This window comes from Panthera tigris, chromosome E3 (genome assembly GCF_018350195.1).
Source record: "Panthera tigris isolate Pti1 chromosome E3, P.tigris_Pti1_mat1.1, whole genome shotgun sequence".
In the NCBI taxonomy this organism is placed as follows: Eukaryota; Metazoa; Chordata; class Mammalia; order Carnivora; family Felidae; genus Panthera; species Panthera tigris.
Genome location: NC_056675.1, coordinates 39,882,690 through 39,909,031, shown reverse-complemented (window position 1 = coordinate 39,909,031; position 26,342 = coordinate 39,882,690). Strand labels below are relative to the sequence as shown.

The window sequence follows — 26,342 nt, the reverse complement described above, 5'->3', positions numbered from 1 at the left end:
GCGGCCGGTGTCCCGCGCAAAGGCGTCCGGGCTCGGCCGGAAGCCAGTTGGAGGCCGGGCCGGCCATGTCGCGGACGGATGCGGGGAGGGCGGGGAGCTCGCTCCGGGGCGGGTGTCTGCGGCGTCCCCCGACATGGGAGGTCTCGGACTCGGACGCCGAGGGCCCCGCGGGCGCGGAGGAGGGTGCGAGGGTGCCCGGCTCGGCGGAGGAGCGCAGGGCGGCGGCCAAGGCGCTGCGGCCCGAGCAGGCCCTGCGGCGCGTGGCGGTGCGCGTGGACCCAGGTGCGGGCGGGCGCGGGGAGTGGCCGCGGGACCCAGAACCTCCCCCTGCGGGCGCCCCAGGGGCAGCCGCATCCCCAAGGCCGCCTCCCGTCCAGAAACTGGCGTGGGTTTCCTGGCGGGGACGCGTGTGGCCTGGGGGCGACCAGATGGTGGCCTCGCCCGTGGGGCAGGGAAGTAGTGACCGCTGTGTTCTTGCGGCCTTTCGCAGCCGTTCTGGAAGATGCTGGTGCTGGCATCCTGCTGGAGGCCCTGAGCACTCTGGGCTGTGAGTACCAAGTGGAAACCCAGCGCCTGGCCCGGAGCCTCAGGTGGACCAGAGCAAAGCCGGATTCTTGCCCCCCAACCGTGAGTGTCCCGGTTTGTATAGAGTACGATTCTGGCCGGAGTGTTTTATGTGCGAGGCTTCACACACCCTGCACATTTTACAGATGGGTAAACTGGGAAGGAAGAACACTGAGTGGGTGGGGCCCAAGCTACTGTGCTGGGAAGTTGCAGGGCTCCTGTCCTTAGAACCCGACTGGCCTTGCACCTGGCAGGGGATGGGACATGGGTTTTTTAGTAGAGTAGTTCTGGTGGAGCCTGGGATTGACTGTGGCCGGGAGCCTCAGAGCCACCTGGGTGCCCCACAGGTGCCTTCTGAGGTGTGGGACGCGGGTGAACAGGATTTCCTACTGCTCCTGGAGCCCGAGGAGTTTCTGCAGGGCGTCACCCAGCTGACCCAGGTGCTCTGGTGGGGGCGGTAGTCGTCCACAAATCTCCAGGGGCTGGGTTTCTTAGCATGGGGGAGCTGTTCTGCCTGTCTCCCTTCCCTGCTTAAGGAGAGAGGGTCAGACAGGGCATGCATGCGGCAGTCTGGAGTTCTCCTCAGCAACTGTGGAGCTGTTGTGGGCGAGATGGAGAAGCCAAGTGGGTTCTTGGACTGGAAGTGGATGGGAGCCACAGCCATTTCCACAGGATGAGAGTCAGGATGAGGAAGGTTTCCCAGAGAAACTAGAGAGAAGTCAGAGGCGTTCAATCAGACTCTTTGCAGGTTTTGCTGTCTGTTGTTAGGTACTTATCAAACGTGTCATATGCCAGCCACAGGGCAGGCTAGGGTGCGGGGAGAGAGCAGAAATGGGGGATGGGGACTCAGACTTGCTCTTTTCAGTGCCTGGGACGTGCCCGGGGCTTTCACACATTCTTTGCCTTTGATAGAGACATAAAGCCAGTTTCCAACCGGGTGACTAGAGAAAGACTGTGTCTGTTTTTCCCAGGACCCCTCAGTTACTTCCAGGCTCACTTTTTTCCTGTCTGAAAACTGGCTGTGGCCTGGTAGCCCGTGGGTCCTGCCTGCCACAGCCTCCAAAACCGGTGTGTTCATCCTTGGCTTGCAGACCTGTGGCCCACCGTGCTCGGTACCGTGGATCTCTCCTGAGGGCTCCGCCAGCCCCCACGTAGCCGTCATTGGGCTGGATGCCTACCTGTGGTACCGGTCACCCTAATGCCTTCAATAGGCCCAGCTGGGATGGGAGGGTTCGGGGGAAAGGTGGCGGCTTTGGGGGTGGCTGTGACACAGCTGCCCCCCTTCCTTGGGCGGATCGGGGAAACAGAACTGGAGGGTGGGAATGGCAGGGTGGCGGGAGCCGGAGGGACGGGCAACCTCTGCTCAGGTCTCACCAGCCCAGCAACATCCACCAGACGAGGCAGCCGGAGACTGCAGCAGTGGCCCGTACGGCAGTGGCACTCAGCTGGCCCAGGGTGGAGGAGGTGAGGGCTGGTTGGGTGGGGTGAGGTGTTTGTTTGGCCTTGGTCCTGGAGCTGGGACTGCTCTCCAAGGCCCCACGGCCCCGATTTTGGTCCCAGGCGGCATGTGGGGTTGGTCTCAGCTGGGGGTCCCCGAGGGTGACCTCCGCTGACCCACTCTGGGCTCACATCCTCAGGCCCTGGTGCTCCTGCAGCTCTGGGCACACCTGGATGTGCTGCTGGTGGCCTCCTGGCAGGAGCTGAGTCGGCACGTGTGCGCGTTCACCAAGGCCTTCGCGCAGCGCCCCCTCAAGTGCGTGACCACCACCCTGACTGGTGGCTGCAGCTGGGAGGGGGGACAGGAGTGCCTGGAGAGGTGGTACCTTTCTGATAGCTTTGGGAGCGGGGAAGACTGAGAGCTTTGTTGAGCTTGGAGAGTGGGACGTTCAGAAGGTGAGAAGTTTCTAGAAGTTCCCCTGCATCCTCCTCTGTCTGCAGGCAGTACCGGGAGTCCCGTGCCTTTTCCTTCTGTGTGGCTGGACGCTGGGCAGGGGGTGAGCGAGTGGCAAGAGATGGCACAGGGCTTCGGGGGGTCTGGTGGCGGCAGATCAGGCAGTTCAACCGGGTCAGCCCGGCCGTGGCCGATGCTATTGTCACCGCCTTCCCCTCCCCCCGCCTTCTGCAGCAGGTGGGTCCCCCTGCATTGCCCCCCCCCCTCCCACGTTTGGAGCCAGGTCCCCAGGACCTGCCCTGCTCATCCCCGTGCCTGCCCTAGGCCTACAGGACCTGCAACACAGAGCAGGAGCGCACGGCCCTCCTGGCTGACCTCCCCGTGAAGACGGGCGATGGTGCGCGGCCCCGCAGGGTGGGCCCTGACCTTGCCCGCCGCATCTGCCTCTTCTTGACCACGACCAGTCCTGAGCTCCTGCTGGACCTGGGCTCCTGACCACGTCCTCAGGACCAGAAGGGGGTACGCCGCCTGCACTGCCTAGCAGGTTAACTGGAAACTACCACAGGCCGAGGGAAGGGAACAGCGCTGCATGTGGGGGATGGGAGGGTGGAGTGCTCAGGTCTGGCCCCCTGGCCCCGAGGGGGTGGTGCCGGGAGGAGCAGGAGATGACGCTCTTGCCAGGAGCTGCCACGCTGGCTGGAGAGGGTGGCGGCGAGGTTCCCCTGCCCCGGGTCCTGTCCACGGCGGCTACGGGCCTGGTGCCCCAGCGGAATGGTCAGGAAGGGGAAGAAGCGGTAAGACGGGGTCTTGCGGGAGAAAAGACAGCCAGGTTGTCTCCTGGAAAGCACCGTAATGTAGCTGGACCTGATAAGGAAGGAGCCCCAGGCCTCGTCCCACCACCACTGCGAGGCGTTGCCCAAACGCCGAGTTTATTAGGGTCATTTCAGCCTGGGACGGGAGAAACAGCAGCTGACGACATGCAAAAGGCAAGTTAAGAAAGAGCCCCGGCGGGCGGCAGCCGCGGTGCCGCCTCTGACGTGTGTCCTCCGCAGCCCACAACAGCCGCCCGGGCCCGCGGTCAGTCCCGAAGAGCCAGGACGGCCGCCCCCACACCCAACGCAGGAAGCAGGCGTCCTCAGACGGCTCTGCTTTCAGGAGCGCAGGGCCTGTCCCAGCCTCGGGCGGCAGAGGGACGGACCTCAGCTCCGTCCTGTCTGCTGCCCCGGAGCGTGGCCCAAAAGGGAGGGACGGAGAACGCGCCGCCTCGGCCCGGAAAAGCAGTTTTCGTTGGGAAACAAGTTAGGTCCGTCGGCAGCGCTTCCTCTGGCAGCGCCGGGTCTCAGGGCCGCTGGGATCGGCCTTGGGCGAGGGCGCGGGGGGCTTGTGGCGGCCACAGCTCATGCTCAGGACCCAGCCCAGCTTGTGGCGCAGCACCTGCTTCAGGCCGGGCGGCAGGGGCAGACCCTCCAGCGTGTCCCCGGAGTCGGGCCGCAGCTGGCGCAGGCGGTAGCAGCACAGGAACTGCAGGGACGTGACGCTGGCGCACGAGCGGATCACCTTCATGCTGCTCTTGGCCGCGGTGGAGCACACCATCGGGTAGAACTTCTTGTTCTGCAGCTTGGTGGCCGCCACGCCTGCGGGAGCAGGGAGCACAGCCTGAGCTCTGGCCCGCTGCGGGGGCTGCGTGTGCCCCGACGGCATCCGAGGACACGGACCTCCCTGACGACTCTCGCGCCGGGGATCCCGGCGCCTCAGGCTTCTGTGAGGACAGCCCTTTGGGGAGCCTGGGGTGCTTGGCCTGGGGCTCCAGCTGCCGGCCCCGGGGGCCCGGGCCCAGCCGCCCTCACCTATGCACTTCCTGTTCTTGAAGAAGGTCAACGTGCCGTGCCAGGTGTCCAGGTGCACACCAATGATGGAGCCCTGGCCGAATCTCGACGAGAAGCTCATCTTGTCGCCCTTGTGGTGGAGAAGCCCTGGGGGGGGGGCGGCAGAGGGGTGAGCGGTGCCGCCCTGGCCTCCCGCCCGCCCCACCGGCCGCAGTGCCCTGCGCACCCGTATAGGAGAGGCCCCAGCTGTCCTCGTCCCTGCCGAGCAGGCTGCAGAATGTGTGGTGATACTTGTCCAGATCCACGTCTGACGTCCCGATGCCCACCATCTGGGGAGAGCGGGGTGGGCACAGGGGGTCAAGGGCCTCCCAAGGCCCGCCAGCTGGGGAGGTGGGGGGCGGGCCTGGGCCCTGGGGGCACTCCTGCCCCCCCCCCCCGCCCCCCGGCCCCCCAGCTGCTTACCATGTCGGTGCCATAGACGGGAGAGGTCATCTTGATCTCCCAGAAATGCTGGCCCTCCCCCAGCTCCTTGGTGCCCCGGATGGCTGCCGTGCCGCAGCTGTACTCCGTGTGGAAGTTGACCTTGCGGTTGTCACAGCTCAGCAGGGTGGCCGAAGACTTATTCAGGTCATCCCACACCCAGTCAAAATCTGCGAAGGGGGAGGCCGGAGGCCAGGGCTGGAGGGCAGGCTGGCCCCGGGCTCCTCCCCGCCCCCCCCCCCCCAGGGGCCCCCAGGCACTCACGCTCATCTTCCTCGCCGCAGCGACAATCCTTGCCCCGGTGTGCCATGTGCAGGCTGTTGCAGAAGGAGGCCTCGCTCGGACTGTCACAGTCACAGAAGGACTCCCCGGTCACGGGCACGGCGCTGGGGATGGGTGGCGGCAGGGCCGAGGACTCAGGGTCCGAGTCAGAGTCACTGTGCTGGGAGGGAAAGACTGGTTGCTCGGGTGTGGGGCACCGCCGCCCACCGTCCCTAGGCCCGCGGGTCAGCCGCTCTAATGGCCCAGGAAGGGACCCGGGGATTTGGCCTCGGAGGGCTTCCCGGGTCTCCCACGCACGCACTGCCCACCCTTGCCAGTGCCACCCACGGTGACCTTGGACAGCTCCGGCCTCCTGGCAGTGGCTTCAAGGGCTCCACCCCGTTTCCACACAGCCAGGGGCACTGGGCTTCCAGTTGATGTTGTGCCAACAGGGGCCGCCAGCCCGCTCCACCGCTCCTTGTTCTCTAGGCAGCTTCCAGGCTGAGGATACGCCGCAGCCCCACCCGAGGGCAGCCGGAAGCAAGGGAGCCTCAGGGCGAGGGCGGTGCCAACCCAACGAAGGCCGTGCCCTCGGGCAACAGCCGGACTCCAGCAGGTGCCCCTCGCCGTGGCAGTGCCCGTGCACCCTATCCATGTGGTGGGGCACCCTGGAGCCCCGTGGCCCCATGCCACTTCTACAGTAGGAAAACACTGAGTGGAGACTTGGTCTTCTGCCTGAGGGGCCCAGTCGTCAGGGCACGTGTTCCAAGTCTTGAAGGCCTAATGGTGACCCAGAGCCAGATCCTTCTTGCAGGCCAGTTAGGGACGCTTTCTGTGCACAGGAGCTGTTCCTGTTCTAAAGACACAGGCCTTTCTGGACACCTGCCTTAGCTATGGACTCTAGGCCAACCAGCAAGGGGCTGGGGTCCTGGTCCGGCCCCACCTTCCAACTCCCTCTCCTGGCCTCTGGGCCCTCCTCTTGCTCCCTGAAATGCCCTCCGCGCAGCAGGCCGGCAGCCCCTGCTCAGCCCCGGGCTGGGCCGGCCACACCTCAGCAAGCCACTGCTCTGAGGGAAGGCCCACAGCCTCCATCGGAGCCCACCAGGCAGCCTCCCAACCCCCCACAGGCCTGTCCACTTTCTCCCACAGGGTGAGGGTGGTCCGCCTTTAGACCGCAGCTTCCGCGTCACTTCAGAGAGGCTCTTTCAGCTCCTCCATCCCCTGCTGTGCTCCCTGTCCCGCAGATCTCTCTCCTCCCTTCTCCCACCGGAGTGGAAGCCCCTCGAGAGAACCCGGTCCTTGTTTCTTTTCTGTTACAATTGGGGTCACGGGGTTGTCACCCAGAAGCCGTGTGGCAGAGACCAAACGAAGGGAATGGGAAGTTTCAGTTACAGACCGATGCCAAAGGGATACAGGAAGGAGACCCCAAGCACCCCACTACCATGGAATGCTGATCCCCCAAAGCCAAGGCAGACTGGCTCTACTGGCCAGGGGTGGACCCTAACCCTTCCCACTCGGTCAGCAGCCAGGGTCACAGACCAGAGCAGAACGAGGAAGGGAGAGGTGTGTTCATCCAGAGGTTCTCAGGGTGACCGGCCCACCCACACAATCCAGTACTCCAGGTCCAGCAGGTGACAGATGAGCAGCAAATGTGTGTCAGATGCTGTGCCCCGGCCCCTGAACACCTCCCGCATCTCCCAGTGATGAGCTGGTAAAGGCAGGGACTGGCAGAACAGACTGCTCTGGGTCACGTGGTCCAGGGGAGCCAGAGGCAGGACAGGAATGCAGGCCTCTGGCCTCTTGCTGGCTGGGGCAGGGAGGCCCTAGGAAGGGGCTGCCGCCCCAACTCAGAACTGCAGCCTCCAGGTCTGGAGGTTCCGCGGGGCTCGGCCACACTCACTCTAGAAGAGATGCAACCCCTTCCTCCCATAACACCTGGCTGAGCAGGGGCAAAAGGGTGGGTGGCTGTGACATGGCAGACGTGAGTCGCCCAAGGATCATCCCTGCAGGAAGCCAGAGGGGACTCGGGGCAAAGCCAAACCCCTGCCCGGGTCGAGGAGACTCAGGAAGCCCTCCACAGTGCCCACCCAGCCAACAGGCACAACGGCCAAGCAGCCCTGCCGCCCCATCCTGGCCCGGCTGTGGCTGGCGTGGTGAGACTCGGGTGCGTCAGGCACCCTGCACCCCAGTCAGGCCACTCTGTGGACAGCTCCTGGCCTTCCCAGAGCTCTGGAGTTGCCAACGGAGGAAAGCTGCTGCAACTTTGGCCTCCAAGAATCGGAAGTCTTCCTACACACACGTGTGCATATGCATAAACGTCAAATGCACGTCTGTCCAGGCAAGAGCACACGCGTTAGGTTAACGATAGCTACCTTTGGAAAACGGTCAGGTGAGTGGAACAGAGAAGCTTTTGTTGAACAAACTGACAGAAAATTGAAAGAACAGAGAAGGATACAGCATCTGCCCTGGGTCCTGTCACCCCGGGACTGGTGGGTCCTCAACCGAGATAAACTGCCTGGGTGAGCACAGAGCACCCAAGAGGCAGGAGGGCCCGTCCTCTGCCCTCGGGCGCATCTTCATCTTTCAGTCTGGGCTCAGGCAGTGCCCGTCCTGGGCGTCTCAACCCTTCGGTCCAGCCATGTTCACCTCCCCCGCTAGGACCTACCTGCCCATCTGAGTCGTAGCCCCAGTTAGCGCTCCCCGCCAGAGCCACGGCCCGGGCATCCGCATCTCGGCGGGCTGCACTCAGGACGAAATGCCAAGCTGTGCTGCTGCGAGGACGCCTGGCCATGGTGGACAGGATCTGGAAGAAAACCCAGGTTCTGAGCCAAGAAGATCTGTGGCACCAACTCCCACGCTCCATCCTCAGCCAGCGGTGCCAGGCCCATCTCAAGGTGGCCGCTCTTAGGAGCCACGTGTGTGCCCAGCCAGGGCTCTGGAACTCTTCCTGACCTCACACCTCCCTCCAGCGTGCAAGCACCTTGATAAAAGCCAGACAGAGAGCGTAGAACACCATCCAGACACCCATGACTCCCGAGCGTGGATATCAGCCCCTCTCTGAGCTCAGCCTACTGAGCCCAGCTGTCCTGCCTGCGTGTCCCTCAGGCATCTCGAACCTTGTCTGGCTCCTCCTCTGTTGCCCAGTTTGACAAGTGGCATCTCCAACCGCCCAGTTCCTCATGCCAGACCCACCGCAGTCATCCTGAACACCCCTTTCCTTCCTTGGGCGGTAGCCTAACAGCCTCACAGCACCTCCAAGGCGTGGCCTGAACACCTCTCCATCCCTGCGGTCGCCCGACTTCCCAACCACAGCTCACCTTCCTTCTGGCTCCTCCCACTCCACCCATTACAACCAAGGTTGTGTTCGGAAACACAAATCTTAAAAATTAAACAACCCTTAAAAAGCCCTGAAACCCCTCCAGCCTTGCATCATTAACAGAGAATGCAAATTTCTGCAACACCTTCAAGTTCGCCTGTGCTTCCCCAGGCCGCAAGGGCCCCGTTGCAGTTGCTAGCCCTGCCCTGCCCTTTGCCCGGAATGCCCTCCCCTCCCGTGCTGGGCTCGCAGGTTCCTTGCCGGCTTCTGTAACCGTCCCGGCGGTCCCCTGCACCGAGAGCTTCCGGAGCCCAGGCGCCCCCGCCGCAGCGCACAGCAGGCGACGCGCTCCCGACCGGGTCCCCGCGGGTGTCCGCTGCCGCGCGGTGGCGGGAATTACGACGGGGACGCTTGGCACCGCCGCCCGCACGAACAAAGGCGCACCGGGGCCTCCCGTCGCCAGCGGAACCGCCAGGCCAGCGGGCGCGGGTGCCGCCGGCCGCCGCTCACCTGTCGCCGCCGCCGCGTTCCGCCGGGCGGCCGTGACCTACTTTCAGCTCCCGAACGAGACGTAAACAATCCCCGCCCCGCAGCCCGCCCCCCGCGCCGCATTGGCCCTGCTGCCGCGGCCGGGTGTTGGCGGGCGCTGGCGGCCCGGAGCAGGGGGCGGGCCGCGCGGCACATGTTTCCTGCCGACAGGATGCTGGACCTGTCAATCCTGACTCGACATCCCTATTGGTCACATCTCAAGCCGTCGGGGAGAGGGCCCGTGCGCCCATTCGGCATAGAGCGAGAAAGGGCCCAACACGGAAGTGAGTCCATCTCCGGTTCGTCGGACGCACCGCAACGTGCGTGCACCTTACGTGAGACGTGATTGGCTGAGTGCCGCGCGAGTGGCCCTATCAGGACGGCCAGGGGGCGGGCGCTGGAAGCGGAAAGCGGCCGCGGGGCGCGGCGGGATGGAGGCGGCGGCGGGTGAGCGCCGGGGTCCTCGGGAGTGGGAGGGCCCGGCGCGCAGCTGCGGGGCGCGGCCCTGGGTTTTCAGTCCGCGGGCAGGCAGGTGACGGGCGCGGGGTCGCCGTACTGCACCCCGTGCGTCCGATTCGGGGGCCTGCTGGTGCCGGAAGGTCGGAGGCTCAGGTTGTAACCGACGTACTGGTGGAGTTCTGGGTTAAGCGGGGGTCCTAACGCGAACCCGGACGTCTCTTCTGGTTCTGCGCGAAATACTAGGGTGACTCTCTAAAGGTCCCTGCTGAGGAAGAGAAGTGGGGCGGGGCGTGCAGAGGAGACTTTCCGTAGCGGCGCTTTGCCGCGCGCGGCTCGAAGTCGTGCTCGGTCCGGTCCGAGTCCTCGGGGCAGACCTGGGGCAGGCGCTGTGTGCTTTTGTGACAGAGACCCGCCAGAAACCGGGCCAGTTGTCCCTCTCGGTTTTTCTTGTGGAGGCTTTGCAGGTGGGGGCCTTTGAACCTACCCATGGAGCGTTGGGCAGGGGGGTGGTATCAGTGCGTTGTTCGTGGAGCCCGCCTGAGGACCCGGGCTCGCAGCGACGGTGGTGGGAAAGGTCGCTTGTCGGACACCGGGCAGGAGTCTGGGTGGCGAGGTACAGAGGGCGCTGAGGTAACAACAAGAGGGTGTCGCACAGGGGTTGCGTGGATGCAGATGGCAGCCCCTGGGGGTGGCAGGGGTGGGGACGGTGAATATTCAGTGACGTTTCAGGCTCCCTGAAAGGAGAGGGAGGCTGAGGCAGAGCGGCCAACGGCCAGCAGGGATCCACGGTTGTTGGACCCGGGCCCTCATGGGGAACAGCCAAGGCTACAGGTGCAAACCGTGGCCACCCTAATGCACGTGGGGTTTAAGGACCGGTCTGAGAGAGGCGGTTCCGGTCCCCGGAGCCAGAAGCGTCCTTCCCGAGAAGAGGACGCTGGGCACCCACAGGTCCGTCCTAGGAGCGGGGGTGGGGGCCGCCCCAGCACAGAGGCACCTGCCATCTGTCACGACGAGCCGATCCCCCATCGTCTTCCATGTTTGCCTGTTTTCCCCTGGAGTCAGCTGGGAGCCAGCAGCGCCTCGGCTCCTCGCCCACGTGCGGGCCGCGTGTGAGCGAGCTCACAGGTGTGCAGTGTAAAGGGGCGGCTCGAGGCCGGTCAGTCCCGCCCCAGCAGCCTGGCTGCAGGCGGGGGCTGTGGCGGCAGCATTCCGAAAGCCCGAGGGTCAGATCCGGGGCTGGGCGACTGGAAGACCTTCCGCCTGGGGTGTTTGCTGATGTCAGGGTGAGGGGGCAGGTCTCAGAATCTGGGCCGTGGGAGGTGCTTGGCGACCCCTCGGTGAGTGAGCCTTGAAGAGCGCCTGGCGCTGAGGTCCTCTGCCCTCCTCCCTTCCGGCTAGAGGCTGGAAACCTGGCAGGCGTCCAGCACATCATCCTCGTCCTCTCAGGAAAGGGGGGGGTCGGGAAAAGCACCATCTCCACGGAGCTGGCCTTGGCCCTGCGCCATGCAGGCAAGAAGGTGAGCACCCCCCAACCCGGCCACTGCGCGGGCGTCCCTTCTGCCCCTGCCTCGGGAGCCCCCTGCGCAGTGTGGACGTCCCGCTTCCTTGCAGGTGGGGATCCTCGACGTGGACCTGTGTGGTCCCAGCATCCCCCGCATGCTTCGGGCACAGGGCAGGGCCGTGCACCAGTGTGACGGCGGCTGGGTGCCCGTCTACGTGGACCAGGAGCAGAGCATCTGCCTCATGTCCGTGGGCTTTCTGCTGGAGAACCCCGACGAGGCCGTGGTGTGGAGGGGGCCCAAGAAGAATGGTAATGGCAGGTGGTAATGGAGGGCGGGGCGGGGGGGGGGGGGCGGCCAGCCTTCTTACTCGCCTCAGCTGTTCCCATTAGAAAGCGCAGGAACCTCGGGCCCTCCCCACGTTGTTGGGTAAAGCAGAGACTCCCACGGCAGGCTCCCTGTTTCCACGACGGTCCTGCTGCCCACCTGAGCCATCAGGCCGGTGCGGGGGATGAGGGCGGGAGGCCCCGGCGAGGCTGGGCTCTGGGGTTTCTGCCCCAGCAGGCTGAGCGCGGGGGCTGCTTCGGGGCGTGCCTGTGCGGGCCGTCGCTGCAGGCCGCCTCCCCTCCAGCTGCCAAGGCTTGAGGTGCACCCGGGTCCGGGCACCGACACCCCCAGGAGGGTCCCGGGTCCCGGCTAAGGCCGGAGCAGGAGTGTCGGGGGCCCGGGAAGGAGCCTCCCTGCCGCGCGGTGCACTTCCGTCTCCCAGAGGAACGGCTTGCTGTGCTGCCCTCGGGCGGCCCCTCTGCTGGAGGCTGGCTGCTGGCGAGGGACTTGGAGAGGCCCCCGTGAGACCCTGGCCTCACCTGCCCCCGGGCCTCCCTGGGTCGCTACAGCGCTGATAAAGCAGTTCGTGTCGGACGTGGCCTGGGGGCAGCTGGACTACCTGGTTGTAGACACGCCACCGGGGACGTCTGATGAGCACATGGCCACCGTGGACGCCCTGCGTCCCTACGGTCCCCTGGGGGCCCTCGTGGTCACCACACCCCAGGTACCCCGTGAGCTCCTCTGGTCTCCTGGAGGTCTGGGACCCTACACCCAGGGCCAGGCAGAGTGACCCGCTGGCCACGGTCCTCTCTTCCTCGGCCTCAGGCGGTGTCCGTGGGGGACGTGAGGCGGGAGCTGACCTTCTGTAGGAAAACGGGGCTGCGGGTGCTCGGGGTGGTGGAGAACATGAGCGGTTTCGTCTGCCCACACTGCGCGGTGAGTCGCAGGGACTTGGCGGGGGGCAGCAGCCCTTGAGGGGGTCGGGCCGGCTGGGACAGCCCGGGACCTGCCCCTCGGCGTGGGGGAGCCGACGGAGGGAGCAGCACGTGTCTGTTGTAGGAGTGCACCAGCGTCTTCTCCCGGGGAGGCGGGGAGGAGCTGGCCAGTCACGCCGGAGTCCCCTTCCTGGGTGAGTGCGTCGCGGCCCCCGTTGGCCCTTGGGCTGGCTCTGGGATCCCCTCTGTGGGGCCCTCCCCGCCACCCTCACGGCCCCTTCCCTGCCGTCTCCCTTCACAGGCTCTGTGCCCCTGGACCCAGAGCTCACTAAGAGCCTAGAGGAGGGTCGAGACTTCATCCGGGAATTTCCTGAGAGCCCAGCCTTCCCTGCGCTCCTGTCTATAGCCCAGAAAGTTCTGACCGAGGCGCCTGCTCGCGTCCCCTGATCGAACCCGCCCCCCCCCCCCGGCCCAGCCCCCCCGCCACGGGCCTCCTGGCCGAGTATATGCAGACCCAAGCAGAAGGGTGTGGGGCCAGCATTCCCTCCCTCAGCCCTGTCCCTGGAGCCAGTCCGGTGCTCCCGTAGCATCTGGACAGCAGAGCGGCTGACAGTGAGTGGTTCCCCCAGGTTGGCCCGTGGCAGGGCCCAGGGGGACGTGTGGGGTCCCGGTGGCCTGAGCTCTCCCTGGCTGGCACATTCCCACTTGGTCTCACGGTGCTCAAACGGCAGCCATCTCCCCCTGGGCCCCAAAGCCCATGTGCCTGGAAAATCGTTGGGGCCTCTGCTGTCCTTGGGACTCCTGTGACAGAAGGGGGGTGGTGACAGAAGAGAGCGCGTCGTGAGGTGTTAAGCTTGTCACTTCAAAGGAACCCACAATTAAATGTTCTCCCCCCCACCCCTCACCGTGGTGACAGGTCTGATGCTTCCAGACTCTCCTGTCCCGCTCCCGGCTCTGTGTTTGCGTGTCGCGCACTTCTCAGCAGGCACCCCGGCCCCGAGCCCCCTGGAGACATTTGGGTCAAGTGTGGTGGCAGCACGAGGAGGGCTTGGTGATGGCGGAGAGGCATGTGCATTGGGGGAGGCTTAGCTGCTCCTGCCTCCTCCCACCACAGCCCAGGGCAGAGCTGAGAGCAGGAGAGAGGAGCGAGGTGGAGGGCAACCTCCGGTCCCACTTCCTGAGGGACAGGGGCGGGCGCGCCACGGACAGATGCTTCCGGGTGTGGAAAGGACGGCAAAGGGGGCACTGCCGAGAGCTTTGGCCGGGAGCTGGGGGCACGGACCGGTGTCCCAGCTGGCAACGGAGGCCGCCCCGGCTGAACCTCGGCTTCCCAGGACCAGGGCCTCCAGGGACACTGCACGAAGAGGACAGCTGAGGTTCCGGGGCCCCGGAGTGGGTGCTGCCGCCCCTCAGGTGTGGGCGGGCGTCCTAGGAGGGGTGTGGTGGTGGGGGGACACAGGATGGGGACCCGGGACGGAACCCTTCTTCCCCACCCCCGCCCCCCAGGCTACACCCCTGCGGTCACACGCATGTGTTAGATTGCTTTTAATTACCGACTGGGGGGGGTGCTATGTGATGGCGGTGCCCCCACCAGCAGAACCCCCCGGCTGCCCCGGGTCCTCCCAGGGACGGGACCCCGGCAAGCGAGCAGGTGACGCCTGGCCCCCGAGGCGGACATCGTGTCCCCGCCGGGCTCTGGGCCGGCGAGCCCGCGGTCAGCAGTGAGCAAAGTGGGCCTCGGCCACGTCCCGCAGGTCGAGGCCGGCGACGGCTGCGGGGCCGGTGCAGGTGATGTTGTTGTAGGCATACGCGGGCGGCTGGCCGTCGTCGCCGTCCAGCGCCGCCCGCACGAAGCGGGGGACCACGTCGGGCTGCTGCAGGGCCAGGGCCCTGAGGGCCCGGAGGGGGCAGCCGCAGTCCCAGGGGTTGCCCTCAAGCCACAGGCGCTCCAGGCCGGGGGCCCGCGGCACGAAGGTCCGCAGGGAGTTGTTCCTGAGGTTCAGGTAGCGCAGCTGCCCCAGCGGCGCCAGCACGTCCTCGGGCAGGGCCTCCAGGCGGTTGTGCGACACGTCCAGCCAGAAGACGCGCCGCAGGGGCCTCAGGGCGTCCGCGGACAGCGCCGCCAGCCGGTTGCCGGCGAGGAGCAGGTACTCCAGCTTGCCGAGCCCCTGGAAGAGCTGGCCGGGCAGGTGTGCGAGCCGGTTGGCGGTGAGGTCCAGCTCCAGGAGCTCCGCGAGCCCCTGCAGGCCCTGGTCCTCCACGGCCACGATGCCGTTGTCGCGGAGGAAGAGCCGGCGCAGCCCCGAGAGGCCGGCGAAGGCGTGCGGGCGGATGCGGCCCAGGCAGCTGCGCTCCAGGTGCAGGCTGTGCAGCCGGCCCAGGCCCTGGAACGCCTGCTCCGGGAGCGCCCGCAGGCAGTTCCCGGACAGGTTCATGACCGCCACGCTCAGGAGGCCGAGGAAGGCGCCCGCCTCGATCTCCTGGATCTGGTTGTCGTTGAGCGTGAGCACCTCCAGCTGGCCCAGGCCCTCGAAGGCCTGGCCGGGCAGCTGCCGGACGCGGTTGTGGTCCAGCCGCAGCTCCTCCAGGAAGTGCAGGTCCTTGAAGGTACGGGGCCGCAGGCCCGCGATGGCGTTGTGCGAGAGGCGTAGGACGTGCAGGCCCAGCAGGCCGGGGAAGGTATCCTCCAGGAGGCCGCCCAGCCGGTTGTGCGACAGGTCCAGCCAGCGCAGCGCCCTCAGGCCCAGGAAGGCGCCGGGGGCCACGGCGGCGATGAGGTTGTGGTCCAGGTAGAGCTTCTGGAGCTTGGGCAGCTTGACGAAGACGTTGGCCTTGACGCTGCGCAGGGCGTTCCTGCTCAGGTCCAACTCCCGCAGCTCGCCGAGGCCACAGAAGAGCGCGGGCTGCAGGTAGGCCAGCTTGTTGCCCGCCAGCACCAGCTCGCGGAGGCCGGCCAGGCCCTGGAAGGCGGCGTCCGGGAGCACGGCCAGGCTGTTCCAGCCGAGGTTGAGGTCCCAGAGGCCGGACAGCCCCCGGAAGAGGCCCTCGTCCACCCTGCCCAGCAGGTTGTTGCCGAGGCCGAGCGAGGCGAGGCCCGGGGTGTGCAGGAACGTGTGGGCCGCCAGCCCCCGCAGCTGGTTCCGCTCCAGGTGCAGGTGGTGGAGGTTGTGCAGGCCGAGCAGTGCCCGCGGCTCCAGGCCGGCCAGCCCGCTGCCCTGTAGGTTGAGGAAGCCCAGACCGGAAAGGTTCTGGAAGGCGGCCGCGGGGATGGAGGAGAAGTTGTTGCCGTCCAGCCACAGGGCCCTGGCGCCGTCCGGGATGCCGTCGGGCAGCCGCGTGAGGTTCCTGGAGCTGCAGAAGACGCTGAGCTCGTCCGAATAGTCCTCGTGGCCGCAGGTGCAGACGGCTGGGCATTGCGGGCTCTCCGCCTTCCCCAGAGCCCCGGGCTCCGCTCCCTCTAGGCCGCAGGGGCCCAGCACTGCCCAGGAGACCAGGAGCACGGCCAGGGCCGGGCCTCCTGCAAGGAGAGGAGCCGGAGGACGTGAGTCCCGGGGCGAGCGAGACCCGGGACGTTCCAGGCCTCGGCCTGCGCCCGCAGCCCAGTATGGGACTCGGCACCGAGACCGCAGCACGTGACCGTAAAGACAGGCGCTGCCAGTCAGGCGGCAGAAAGGTGGGAGCCGAGTCGTACTCACCCTGCCGGGACCAGAAGCGGAGCCAGACAGGACAGCTGTCGTCCGGCTCCAGACCAACTGTCCTCTCCACCCGGCCGGGCAGCGATGCCCCTTCCCAGGGGAAACCTGCCCGTAGAGCCGTGCGGCCGTCTGCGTCCCGAACACGGGCACCGGCCAGGCTGCCAGGTGGGCCCAGGGGGAATGCGGGAGGGCTTTCCGGCACAGGCCCGGGTCACGTGTGCTCGCTGCCCTCGAGCGCCGGCCGTTGCCCCCAGATTGGAGGGCCCTCACACGGGTGTTCCCTGGCATACGCAGCCCGCTGCCGACATGGGGACAGAAGCAGGGTGGACAGAACGCCATCCCCTCACCAGGGGCCAGGGGTGTGTTAGGACAAGGGGCGCTGGGCCTCACAGCAGCGCCACCCCAAAACCTGCATTGAACGCTGGGCTACCCACAGAACTGGGCCTGTCCCGGCCGTTGGAAGGGCTCGGGGACTCAGCGTGAGGTCAGAGCATGCCCCATCCCCTGTGGACGGGACGAGGCCCCACGGGGCTGGAAGGGGAGCAGTCCCCAGGGGAGGGTCTCTGGGGGCTGAGAGGGGACTCCTACCCTTCCCCTGCACCACTGTCCTGGTCCCTGGGACCAGAGTAGAGGTGGACAGAGGGAACTGAGGCGTTCTGGGACCCCAGCAGGGACACTTCCCCCATCGGCCCACCCAGAAGGGCCCGCCCCTGGCCGGGCGGCTGCCCCCAGAGCGAGGGGCCGGGGCACTTGGGGGCGCCTCACCTCTCTTCAGGGCCATCCCGTGTGCAGAGCAGACCACAGACGGGCAGTGAGCAGGGGTGCGTCTGCTGGGGCCGGCTGCTCCTGCCCTCTGACTTCCCCACTGCTGGGGCAGCCAGCACCCTGCCTCAGGCCAGCCCAGCCCTGCTGACCCGGGTTCCATTAACCCCCTCATGCCCGGCTGCCAGCATCGGCCCCGAGCGCCCAGGGTGCAGATAGCACGGGAGAGTCGGGGGGTGCCGCGTTCACCCCGAAGCCACCTTTGGGGATCGAGGTGGGCGGTGGTGCAGCTCTGGGGGACGGGTGTGTCCCCCCACCTTCGCCCTGCAGGGCTGAGTGGGACAGAGCTGGGGCAGCAGGCGTGTGGGGGCAGGGGTCTCCCCGGCAGCAGCCTGTGGTTGGGACAGCTTTGGGGAAGCCGGGAGAGGAGGCCCCTCTGCTTGGCCAGCCCCTGGAGCCAAGGTGGGAGCCCCTGGGGCCGCTGTGGGGGACCTCCCCGCTCTGCAGATGGCCACGTGGGAGTTAAGTAGGAGCTGGGTCTGGCGTGCTGGCCACACCTTCCCTCCCCCTGCCCGTTTCCTAACAGCCTGGGTGGGGTCCTCATTAGGACTCCCCGGGGCTTCTGCGACCTCAGGGTCAGCTGGTGTCTGGCAGCTCCTCCTCCCCCAGCCTCTTCTAGGAACACCAGCCGGGCTCCCGGCCACCTCGTGTTTGCTTTCCTAGCACTGCCCTCCCGGGAAGAGCGGAGGGAGGCCCAGCCTTGGGGGCCAGGTCTTGCGCCGCAAGACCAGCCTCCACCTGCTTTGGGACTCCTGCTGTCCCCAGAGCTGTTGGGGCCCGGGGGGGGGGGGGGGGCACGGCCACCCCGCTCCGCACAGGATGGCGGCCCAGCGCCTGGCCTGCGGGCAGCCCCGGGTCAGGCCAGGAAGTAGGGGGGCGGCAAGGTGCTGGTTGCTCGAGCGAGGGGAGCCCTGCTGTGCCTTCATCCACCGGCCTCTGCTCTGGCTGCCCAGACCCCCTCTTCCCTGGGGCTGGCGGGGTGCAGTCGGCCCTCCAGCCCCGCCTCCCGGCCTCTGCCCACGGGGCCCTCCTCTGGCTGCGCAGGCGGGGCTGGAGGCAGGGCTTGCCGACGTTCAGACTCCAACGTGACCCCCCCACCGCGAGGCGACGCGGAGGGTGGCGGTTGCTTCACAGCCCCATGGAGGGGACAGTGGGTAGCTGCGGCGCCCCTCCCCAGCCCCCCACCGTGCCTCGCCCTTGCCCTGCCTTAGCTGCTCATGCTTGGGGGTGAGGGCAGCTTTATCTCTCCCTTTATTGAGCTTTGATTGATTTCCAGGCCGTTCTGAGAAATTATAGATCTGCCGGGAGAAAGTCCACGCCCAGAAATTTACACGGTAAACACGCACTGACACAGCGCAAAGTGCGGACTCAGCACGTTCGTGGCCGAGGACCCTCATCGGGAAGGGAGGGTGAGCATGGGGAGGGGACCGTGCTGTCTATAGATCCCGAGTGGGGCGCTGGAGAACTCGGGGGGCTGGGGGTTGCTGCAATGCCAGCCCATCCCCGGCGCCCCAGGCCTCCCAGAGCAGCCTGTCCTGGCTGCCGGGTCCCTTGATGCGCCTGCCACGCACGGTTGACCGCCCGAGGGTCTGCCCGAGGCGCGCGGCATCCTTTGCTTCCAAGCTTCTGTGTACGGGGTTCGCGCACTGGCTTTGGCCGCTGCTGTCATGGAGGCTGAGCGGTCCTGGCGTCCAGCTCAGATCTCGGGGCGCGACACTTGGATTGCTCTGGGCGGTCGAGTCGCACACCGCACCCCCGCCCCGGCTGTCCCCGGCCCCAAAGGGGAGTGAACATCAGCTGTCGTTTGTTTCTCAAATGTCGGTGACGCACCAGCACCTCAGGCTTGTCCCCGGGGGAATGTCCGATTTTGTGATGTGCATGTAATTTTGTTCGATTGTCGGATAGTCTGACGTGTGTGTTTAAAAACTTCTTCTCGGGCTACAAGTCCCCCATCGGGCACATGTGGGCCGTGGCGTCCTGCCTGCTGTCCCTAGACCCTGCAGGGTCACTGAGCTGGGTTCCTCGGGTGCCAGCCTGAGGGACAGCAAACCCAGAGTCCTGACCGTGCAGACCCTCGTGTGGTCACATCCCATGTGCCACAGGACCAGAGTGCACCGTGGATGTGCGTGTGGACACGATGTCGGGGCCCCCGGCCCTGGGGGGCTGCCCCCGAGGCCAGAGGGTTTGGGGAAGTGTCCGTGGCTTGTGGAGCAGATCCCCGCCGGAGCAGTCCAGCCACCTACGCGTGGCCCCTTTTGGTTCCTCACACGTCGCGGGAGCAGCTTGCCGGGTGTGTGAGCCGAAACCGGAGGCTGTCGGGGTGAGGGTCGTGCTCAGGTTCGTGGTGGACGGGTGTTCTCACCATGCTGTCTTCCCGCCCCTGCACGCGGTGCTCTCGGTGCTCCTGGGATCTCGGGTCGCGTGTAGGTTTTCTCCTAGGTGGTTGTTGCTTCTTGATGTTATTTGATCCCTTTTTTTCCCCTTGGGTTCCGTCTCCCATCAGTCCGGGCCGGACGCGCCTGTCGCTTGTGGGGTGGCACAGTGAGCGTTAGCTGGCGCAACGCCTTCACCGACGGCTCTCTTCCGCGCCAACAGCCTTGTGACGCGTAGAAAGCGCACAGCCCTGTGGTTTGGACGGCGTGCCCCCCCCCCCCCCCCCCACCGCTACAGGACCCTGTGTGCGCTCTGTGGTCTTGTGCGTCCCCCACACAGCAGCGTGTGAGTCCTTCGTGCCTTGTTGGCTGAATGGCTGTTCGCCCTAGGGATCTGCACCATGTGTGGGTCCACTCGCCAGCTGATGAGCGTTTGCTTTGTTTCTGTTTTGGGGGCTGCTACAGCGTTGGCGTGAACGCTTAGGTACAAGTCTTGGTGTGGACGTGTGTCTCGTCCTTCCAGTAGGTTCTCAGGAGTGGAATTGCTGCTTCACAGGATATTTATGTATAACTTTTTAAGGATTTCTTTAAGTAGCCTCTATGCCCGACGTGGGGCTCAAACTCACCACCCCAAGATCAACTCTCGTGCTCTCCTGACAGCCAGGCACCCCTTATGTCTGACTTTTTAAAAAATCATTCTCAAAAGCGTAACATTGTGAGAAGTGGGAGTGTTCCGGCTGGGTCTCGTCCTCACCTGCACGCGGGGTGTGCTGTCTGCCGGTCAGCTGCTCCCATCCCGCGACCCTGTGTGTCGTGGACGGTTAGGGCCGAGTGCCTTCTCATGTGCACAGTGGTCCTCGTCTTCACGGGCAGGGTGTTGATCGGAGTCTTGCACGTTTTTAAATTATTTGCTGAGTTGTCAGACTTTAATTGTAGGTTATCAGACACGATACTTGCAGATACTTTTCCTTGCCTGTGGCTTACCAATTAAAAAAAAAAAAACCTCGGGGCGCCTGGGTGGCTCAGTCGGTTAAGCGGCCGACTTCGGCTCAGGTCATGATCTCGCGGTCCTTGAGTTCGAGCCCCGCGTCGGGCTCTGTGCTGACACCTCGGAGCCTGGAGCCTGTTTCAGATTCTGTGTCTCCCTCTCTCTGACCCTCCCCTGTTCACGCTCTGTCTCTCCCTGTCTCAAAAATAAATAAAAAACGTTAAAAAAAATAATTCAAAAAAAAAAAAAAACTTTGTCCTTTGAAATGTGAAAGTTTAGTGAAGTCCAGCTTACTGAGGTTTTTTTTTGTTTCATGCTTTTTGTGTGCCTAACCCAAGATCACAAAGTTCTTCTAATCAAGAGACACGGAGTTACCTTCCCATTTACTTACATCTTCCTTAATTTTTCTAAACTTGACACTATTTTTTTAACTTTAACGTTTATTTATTATTTTCAGACAGAGCAAGAGAGCGAGCGTGAGCAGAGAGAGAGAGACAGAGAAGCCCAAGCAGGATACTTGCTCATCACACAGCCTGATGTGGGGCTTGAACTCACAACCTTGAGATCGCGACCTGAGCCGAAAGCAAGAGTTGGACACTTAACCGACTGAGCCACCCAGGTGCCCCTTGTGTTTTTGATAAAATAGTTTCTACTTATGTTATTAGTCTTGGTGCTGTTGTGAATGAAGTCGTCTGAATTTCATTTCCAGGTGGTCATTAGCTGGTAGAAAGATCTTGTATTTCTCTTACCGATCTTGTGTCCGGGACGGTCAAACTCACCGGCCAGGTGTGTGTGTGTATCTGGATTCCGTAGGACCCTATCAGCTGTGACTAAGAACGTGTTCGCTTGTTCTCTCCAGTCTGTGTACTACCCCTTTTCTGTTCCTTCCGTGCCTCCCTGCACGCCCAGTACGATGTTGAGTACGGAGGCGAGAGCACACCTCCCTCACCTGCTCCTGGTGTTGGAGGTGAGCATTCGGCCCGTCACCATGACTTCTGATGCTCTGACAGGCGGAATGATGCTCTCGAAGATGCCCTGTCCTTCCGCCGGAATCCGGACTGTGTCGGGTTACACGGGCAAAGGGAGTGGAGGTGCTGATCAGCCTGGGTAGTGAGACTAACCTGGGTTTTCCAGATGGACCCAGTGTCGCCACAAGGGTCCTTGACGGTGGAAGCGGGGGGTCAGGAAGGGCGGGCGTGGGCAGTGAGAGGACCCCAACCACGGGTGGGGAGTAGACAGGGAGGAGGCCAGGAGCCGAGGAACGTGGGCGCCTCCGGCAGTAGGACGCCTCCGGGAGGACGCAGCCCCGCAGACACTGTGGTCCAGCGTGGCCCGGGTCCGACTCGAGGCTGCCGGCACGAGGTCCGCGAGGAAACTTCGCACAGGTGTCTTTTATCCTGAGGCCAAGGAAGCTGCCTTCCCGCGGTTGGACACTTCTCACCACGAACGTGCCGGGTTTCGTTCCTTGTTTCGCTGCGCCCGTCGAGTTGATCCCGTGGATTTTGTCCTTCGTTCCCCTAGGATGGGCCGCGACGTCTGTCGGTTTTCAGATGTGCGGCTGATGGTGCAAGTGCTGCCATATTTGGGTTACTGATGTTGTGTTACAAAGTTAACATCTAGGTTCACCAGGGACACTGACGTCTAGTCTTCTGTCAGGCCCAGGCTTGCGTCGCAAAGGAGCTGGGAAGCGTCCCTCTGTCTCCTGAAAGAGTTTGTGAGTGATGGGTGTTATTGACCCAATGCTCCGTGAAGTCACCAGGCTTTTCCTTAGTGTGAACTTTAGACTTTCCGTGTTAATTCAGTTTCTTATTACAGGTCTGTGGTGTTTTTCTGGTTTTTTCTGAGTCCATTTAAGTGATTTGTGTCTGTAGGAATTCGTCGGTGTCGTTCACTCGCATTCCTGGAGAGGCCTTGACGTTTATTTCTGCAGGGTGGGCGGTCCTGTCCCGTCTCCCGCGTGAATTCGGGAACCTGGGTGTTGTATCACTGTGGGTCTGTCAACTTGATGATCTTTTCAGAGCGTTTTGGGTTTACTGTCCGGCTGATTTCCTGTCTTCTTCTACTTCCTTTGTGTTTCTCTTGCTCTTCTCTAGTTTCCTAACGTAGAAGCCTTTTCTGTGCAGGTGGAGGAGGCCCTGGGCTTGTCTATGTCTGACAGACGCTGGTGTCCGCTTTTGCTTCTTTTGACCCACATGCTTAGGGATCTGTTACTTCACTTCTAAACGGGGGGAGGTTTTCCTCACTTCATTCCGCCACAGGTAACTAATTCCGCTGGGGTCAGAGGACGTACTTTGTATGCGTTGGCTTCTGGAAACTTAGGACGACTTGTTCCGTGGCCGGAGTTGCGGTCTGTGCCTGAGGACGCCGCTGCGCGGGCCGTTCTGAACACAGGCGGGTTCCGTCGAGCAGTCGCGCCCTGTGCTCCTTCCGCGTCCTCGGCGATGGCATCGACGCGGTCTGGCTCTTGCAGAGAATTAAGACCTCTAATCCTTACTGCTACGTTACTTATTTTCCTTGCGATTTCTCGGTTGTACTCTTGCTTGCGCTGTACATACGAAGTGTTCTTTGTCCCCAGTGGCTGCCACGCCCACTCAGCGGACAGGAGCCATTTGCTGCTTCATCAGAGGACTCTTAGAAAGTCAGGGTTCCAGGTGACACATAATTATGACACCTGTCTGAGCTGGCAGCCGGGGAAGGAAGACACAGGATGTGGTGTCCTGCCTCCTCGCCCCCCTCTCCCCGTCTACACACACCCACCTGGCCACGGTGGGACCCCGGATGGGCTTGACCCCCTCCTCTGCTAAGGGCTGACCTTTGATGCAGACAGAGCCCCGGCGGCACATGGGCACAGGGTGTCTCGCCGTCTGGATCTGTGGGCCCCACACCAGACCACGTCCCAGGCCTCCCTGCTGCCCCGGCCCAGGATCGGCATCCTGGGGAGATGGACCAAGAGAAGCCTCTGCTTTTATGGTTTCACTGACACGTTAATGATGAAAAGTTCAGGGGGCTACACCACGATGAACGTCCTCAAAGGCCCTGAAACACACACTCGGGTCACTGCTGTGAACCTCACGTCGTACAAAGAGACGTGGTAGGTTCTGATTAGTAAGGCCCGGTCACCGCTAAGACCCCAGCGCCTTCCTAGCTGGAGAGCAGCACCACAGCAGGGCAGACAGACCCCAGCCAGGAAAGCGGGCGCACGGCCCTAGGGAGAGACTTCGGCACTCCTCCCCCGGCCGTGGGGGCCCTGGGCTCGTGCCCGATGGGAGGAGGCCGGGCTGCCTCAGAGCCCCTACGTGTCAGGGAAGAGGTGAAGGAGAGAAGCCACGCCAGGCCCCAGCCACACCGCCGTGCCCCGCGCTGCACGCTTCGGACAGACTCCCAGCTTCGCATCCGTGCTCAGAAAGGCGACACCTAGGAGCCCAGGAGGCGGGAGCCGCAGCAAGAGATCAGCGAGCAGGAGGGCACCCCTGACCCCTTCAGGAAATGTTGGAAGGAGGGTGCCTGGCTGGCTCAGTGGGGTGTGGGTTCAAGCCCCGCACTGGGTATGGAGATTTAATTCTTGAAAAGAGAAGAGAGAAAATGTTGCAAAGAAAGACGTCTCCCCAAGTGGCTGAAGCCCACAGAGGGACAGCCCATAACCGTTTACGAAGGGAGCTGGTGGTGTGAAAAAGTGCACAGAGCAAGCACCAGGCTCCCAGCAGAATCACCTTCTTCGAGCTCCCCACTAGTGAAGAGACCTCCCCCTGCCCCCGCACCGTGTTGCCGTCATTTACAGGAAGCAGACCAGGCTTGCACAAGGAAGGCCAGAGTGCGGCCGCCGACACACTCACGTAGAGTCGGCCAGACCAGAGGAAAGCGTGTGACGAAGCCCGGTTCCCCTGGGGGTGACTTTTGGCCACACTTCTGCGTGTCCTGCCACCTGCCGGCGCCCCAGCGTCCCCACCTCACTGCCCCGCTAGCGCGCCCAGCCTCCCGGGTGCTGGCGACTCCCGAGGGCGCTCTTCGGCCTGGACCCGCCCCCCGCCCCAGTGGACGCAGCTGGACCCCCCCACAACCGCGTGCTCACTGCTTGGCTCGCGCTGCGAACCCCTCGGCCTCCCCTGCGGTCCCACACGCAATCGAGAGCCCGTGGAGACCTGCCCGCCCCCACCTCTGCACGGCTGCGAGTGGCCCCCAGGGTCCCCCCGCACCCTGTCCGCCGACCCGCCTGCCACCGCTCCCCAATCGCCTCCCCTCACGGCTCAGCCACACTGGGCTCCCGTCGCACACTTCTGCCCCAGGGCCTCGGCACTCTCTGTTCTCTCCCAGAGATCAGCAAGGCCCTCTCCCTGAACCTTTGGTTTTTGCTCATGTCACATCCCTGGCCACAAGGCTTCCCGCTTGCTCCTTGCCCACTTTATTTTCCTTAGTGCTTCCTCAGTCCGAGCTGCCCAGGATGTCCATCTTGTCACTCCGTCCCTGTACCGGGACAGAAATTCGACAAGGGCAGGGCTTTCTGTGTTCACTCAACCCCGAGGGTAGCTCGGCCTCGGCCCCCAGGTGTTTGTCAAACCGGTCACTGGGGTTCAGGACGAGGAGCAGTGCCCCTCTCCCCTTCCCCCACCTCAACACGGGAGACCCACAGGACAAAAGGCCGAGCAGCAAGACCGCAGAAAGTTCACAAAGGAAACGGAGCCCACGTGGGGATAAGCAGGTTCCCTAAACAAAGCTCACTGCGCTCCTTTACATTCCTGAGCACTGACGTGATCTGAAAAAGACGCCATTTACGACAAGAACAAAGACTGGGACTGACGTTCCCGGAGAACCGACATCTGGGAAGGAAGCCGTGACACCCGACGTCACCCAGGCAGGTGCTGCGTGGCGCTCTGCCTTCCCCTGGGTCGGGCAGGGAGTCTCTACTTCCTTGGAGTTTCCCACATGGTCACAGCAGCCTCGACACACCTGAATTCACCCTAACGCGGTCACTCGAGGGGGACAGTCCTACCAGAAGGACCCACCCGGTGGCAAGAGTTCACTCGCAGGGCCAGGGATGACGCAGTGACCCCAGAGCACCTCAACACAGGCTCACGTGTGCCACAGGGGGCACAGCCCACGTTCCGGGCCCTGTTTGCTTGGCTGTGCCCATTATAATCATACTGCGAAATCATCACGGTGGCACTTCACTGAGTTCTAGGAGCCATGCTGGTGACCTACGGAAGGTGAGGGGTCAGTGGGAATGCGTGGAAGTCGCAGCCACGTGGGCAGGAGGCCTGTGGGGGCCCAAGCTTACAGCCATCTGAGGGGACAGTCTCCTTGGGGACCGCGAGCCTCAGTCACAGGGCCACGCGGACATTGGCACTACACGAGTTTTAGCAGCAGGAAGAGCAGCAGAGACCCTAATGCCAGACGGGGGGGCATGTCCATGGCCTGACACTTGTCACAAGTCCAGAAATCCAGTGAACCCTATTCCAGCCCAAACCACAGCTGCCAATACTCTAACGTTCGTACATACGGGCAAAGGGCCAGGTGGGGCCGTGTCCCTTCCTGGAAACGAAGACTTATTCTAAAGCTGTAGTAACGGGGAATGTGGGGCCTCAGAACGGGTCTGCACCCCCGGATGCGGGCCCTCGGGCTGGCGGTGCAGACGAGCAGGGGGGACGTAAAGTGCCTCCAGGGAGGCAAACCACCGACCGCCGGCATAAACAGCATCTTCACGTGAATTACAAACACAAGTGTCAGAAGCAAGCACATAACCAGGAGGGCAGCAGAGGACGGAAAGTAGGAGATGAACTTGACCCCATCAAAGATTTCTTCAATAAGACGACAGAGTGCGGAGCAACCGACTCAAACACGTGTGACCGGAGCGCGGCTGACCCTCAACGGGGAAGGTCGGCGAGGAGCAAAGCCAGCAGAACACTGGCCAGAAGCCCGAGGAGAGGCAGCCCGGGGTCGGAAACGCACACGGCCAGCCTCCCCCGTCCCCGCCGGTTCTCGTGCAGCCTCCACGGAGCGCCCCGCTCGCTTCCCGGGGGGCCGCAGACGCCAGCACACGCGAGGCCCGCGGAGCAGCCCCAGGGCGGTCCACACCCTCGGGCGGCGGACAAGACTCCTCCACCGGATGGACCAACACGTTCTCCCGCGTGGAAGTGCCCGTCCTCCACGGCCGGCTGGGGCCCACGTGAGAGCGTTTGAGCCGCGCCACAGCCCAAGAGCCAGTGGGGGTGGCCCAGCGGGTCCCACCACCAAGGACAACACGTGCAAAGGGAGTTGCTATCTGGGGCTCCCGGGGTGGGGAGAGGCCGGGTGCAGGGGCGCGCTTCTGTGTTCGTACGTTTCAGAAACGTTCATTTCTCTTCTTTGGCATCTGAATGTGCAGTCGGTGACACGCGAACTAAGG

General features: G+C 64.0%; 4 protein-coding genes and 1 long non-coding RNA gene across 15 annotated transcripts; 3 read left to right on the top strand and 2 right to left on the bottom strand.

Annotated features, from left to right (window-relative positions):
- The first annotated feature begins 65 nt into the window (after nucleotides 1-65).
- Nucleotides 66-3,391, top strand: EME2 (essential meiotic structure-specific endonuclease subunit 2). 3 transcript variants are annotated; one of them, XM_042971048.1, is made up of 8 exons: nucleotides 66-282; nucleotides 491-627; nucleotides 912-1,004; nucleotides 1,656-1,747; nucleotides 1,932-2,028; nucleotides 2,202-2,317; nucleotides 2,503-2,692; nucleotides 2,780-3,391. In XM_042971048.1, exons 1-8 carry the CDS (start codon nucleotides 66-68, stop codon nucleotides 2,948-2,950), a joined length of 1,113 nt encoding a protein of 370 aa, XP_042826982.1. In that variant the 3' UTR covers nucleotides 2,951-3,391. The 3 variants fall into 3 exon arrangements, with proteins under 3 accessions (XP_042826982.1, XP_042826983.1, XP_042826984.1); XM_042971049.1 differs by having other exon boundaries at nucleotides 74-266; XM_042971050.1 differs by lacking the exon at nucleotides 912-1,004 and having other exon boundaries at nucleotides 74-266.
- SPSB3 (splA/ryanodine receptor domain and SOCS box containing 3) lies at nucleotides 3,368-10,159 on the bottom strand. Of its 3 annotated transcripts, none has more exons than XM_042971047.1 (7): nucleotides 9,810-10,159; nucleotides 7,688-7,825; nucleotides 5,026-5,203; nucleotides 4,744-4,931; nucleotides 4,508-4,610; nucleotides 4,303-4,428; nucleotides 3,368-4,089 (listed from the first exon to the last, which is right to left on the bottom strand). In XM_042971047.1, exons 2-7 carry the CDS (start codon nucleotides 7,811-7,813, stop codon nucleotides 3,755-3,757), a joined length of 1,056 nt encoding a protein of 351 aa, XP_042826981.1. In that variant the 5' UTR covers nucleotides 7,814-7,825; nucleotides 9,810-10,159; the 3' UTR covers nucleotides 3,368-3,754. The 3 variants fall into 3 exon arrangements, with proteins under 3 accessions (XP_042826981.1, XP_042826978.1, XP_042826980.1); XM_042971044.1 differs by lacking the exon at nucleotides 9,810-10,159 and adding an exon at nucleotides 8,849-9,034; XM_042971046.1 differs by lacking the exon at nucleotides 9,810-10,159 and adding an exon at nucleotides 8,600-8,820.
- On the top strand, nucleotides 9,018-12,990 carry NUBP2 (nucleotide binding protein 2). Of its 7 annotated transcripts, none has more exons than XM_042971052.1 (7): nucleotides 9,282-9,313; nucleotides 10,724-10,842; nucleotides 10,937-11,135; nucleotides 11,721-11,875; nucleotides 11,977-12,087; nucleotides 12,211-12,280; nucleotides 12,388-12,990. In XM_042971052.1, exons 1-7 carry the CDS (start codon nucleotides 9,298-9,300, stop codon nucleotides 12,531-12,533), a joined length of 816 nt encoding a protein of 271 aa, XP_042826986.1. In that variant the 5' UTR covers nucleotides 9,282-9,297; the 3' UTR covers nucleotides 12,534-12,990. The 7 variants fall into 7 exon arrangements, with proteins under 7 accessions (XP_042826987.1, XP_042826986.1, XP_042826991.1 ...); XM_042971056.1 differs by lacking the exon at nucleotides 9,282-9,313 and adding an exon at nucleotides 9,390-9,478; XM_042971058.1 differs by lacking the exon at nucleotides 9,282-9,313 and adding an exon at nucleotides 9,592-9,789.
- A 601-nt stretch (nucleotides 12,991-13,591) lies between these two features.
- Nucleotides 13,592-17,393, bottom strand: IGFALS (insulin like growth factor binding protein acid labile subunit). The gene is made up of 2 exons (XM_042971043.1): nucleotides 16,547-17,393; nucleotides 13,592-15,603 (listed from the first exon to the last, which is right to left on the bottom strand). Exons 1-2 carry the CDS (start codon nucleotides 17,145-17,147, stop codon nucleotides 13,802-13,804), a joined length of 2,403 nt encoding a protein of 800 aa, XP_042826977.1. The 5' UTR covers nucleotides 17,148-17,393; the 3' UTR covers nucleotides 13,592-13,801.
- On the top strand, nucleotides 15,600-20,459 carry LOC122234522. The gene is made up of 3 exons (XR_006212287.1): nucleotides 15,600-15,946; nucleotides 17,880-18,012; nucleotides 20,421-20,459. It is a non-coding gene; the product is annotated as an uncharacterized LOC122234522 (long non-coding RNA).
- The last annotated feature ends 5,883 nt before the right edge of the window (nucleotides 20,460-26,342 follow it).

Bases quoted from the DNA above. Each gene is read 5' to 3' on its own strand.
- IGFALS (XM_042971043.1), bottom strand. From the start codon at position 17,147: ATGAGGACCCCACCCAGGCTGTTAGGAAACGGGCAGGGGGAGGGAAGG. The intron at 15,604-16,546 runs GTGAGGCGCCCC...CTCTCCTTGCAG, and splicing joins CGGGATGGCCCTGAAGAGAG to GAGGCCCGGCCCTGGCCGTG.
- EME2 (XM_042971048.1), top strand. From the start codon at position 66: ATGTCGCGGACGGATGCGGGGAGGGCGGGGAGCTCGCTCCGGGGCGGG. The intron at 628-911 runs GTGAGTGTCCCG...GGTGCCCCACAG, and splicing joins CGGATTCTTGCCCCCCAACC to GTGCCTTCTGAGGTGTGGGA. The intron at 1,748-1,931 runs GTACCGGTCACC...ACCTCTGCTCAG, and splicing joins GGGCTGGATGCCTACCTGTG to GTCTCACCAGCCCAGCAACA.
- SPSB3 (XM_042971044.1), bottom strand. From the start codon at position 9,022: ATGTGCCGCGCGGCCCGCCCCCTGCTCCGGGCCGCCAGCGCCCGCCAA. The intron at 5,204-7,687 runs GTAGGTCCTAGC...TTTCCCTCCCAG, and splicing joins GCTACGACTCAGATGGGCAG to CACAGTGACTCTGACTCGGA. The intron at 4,429-4,507 runs GTGCGCAGGGCA...CCCCCCCCCCAG, and splicing joins CTGGGGCCTCTCCTATACGG to GGCTTCTCCACCACAAGGGC.
- NUBP2 (XM_042971051.1), top strand. From the start codon at position 10,360: ATGTTTGCCTGTTTTCCCCTGGAGTCAGCTGGGAGCCAGCAGCGCCTC. The intron at 11,876-11,976 runs GTACCCCGTGAG...CCTCGGCCTCAG, and splicing joins TCGTGGTCACCACACCCCAG to GCGGTGTCCGTGGGGGACGT. The intron at 12,281-12,387 runs GTGAGTGCGTCG...CTCCCTTCACAG, and splicing joins CGCCGGAGTCCCCTTCCTGG to GCTCTGTGCCCCTGGACCCA.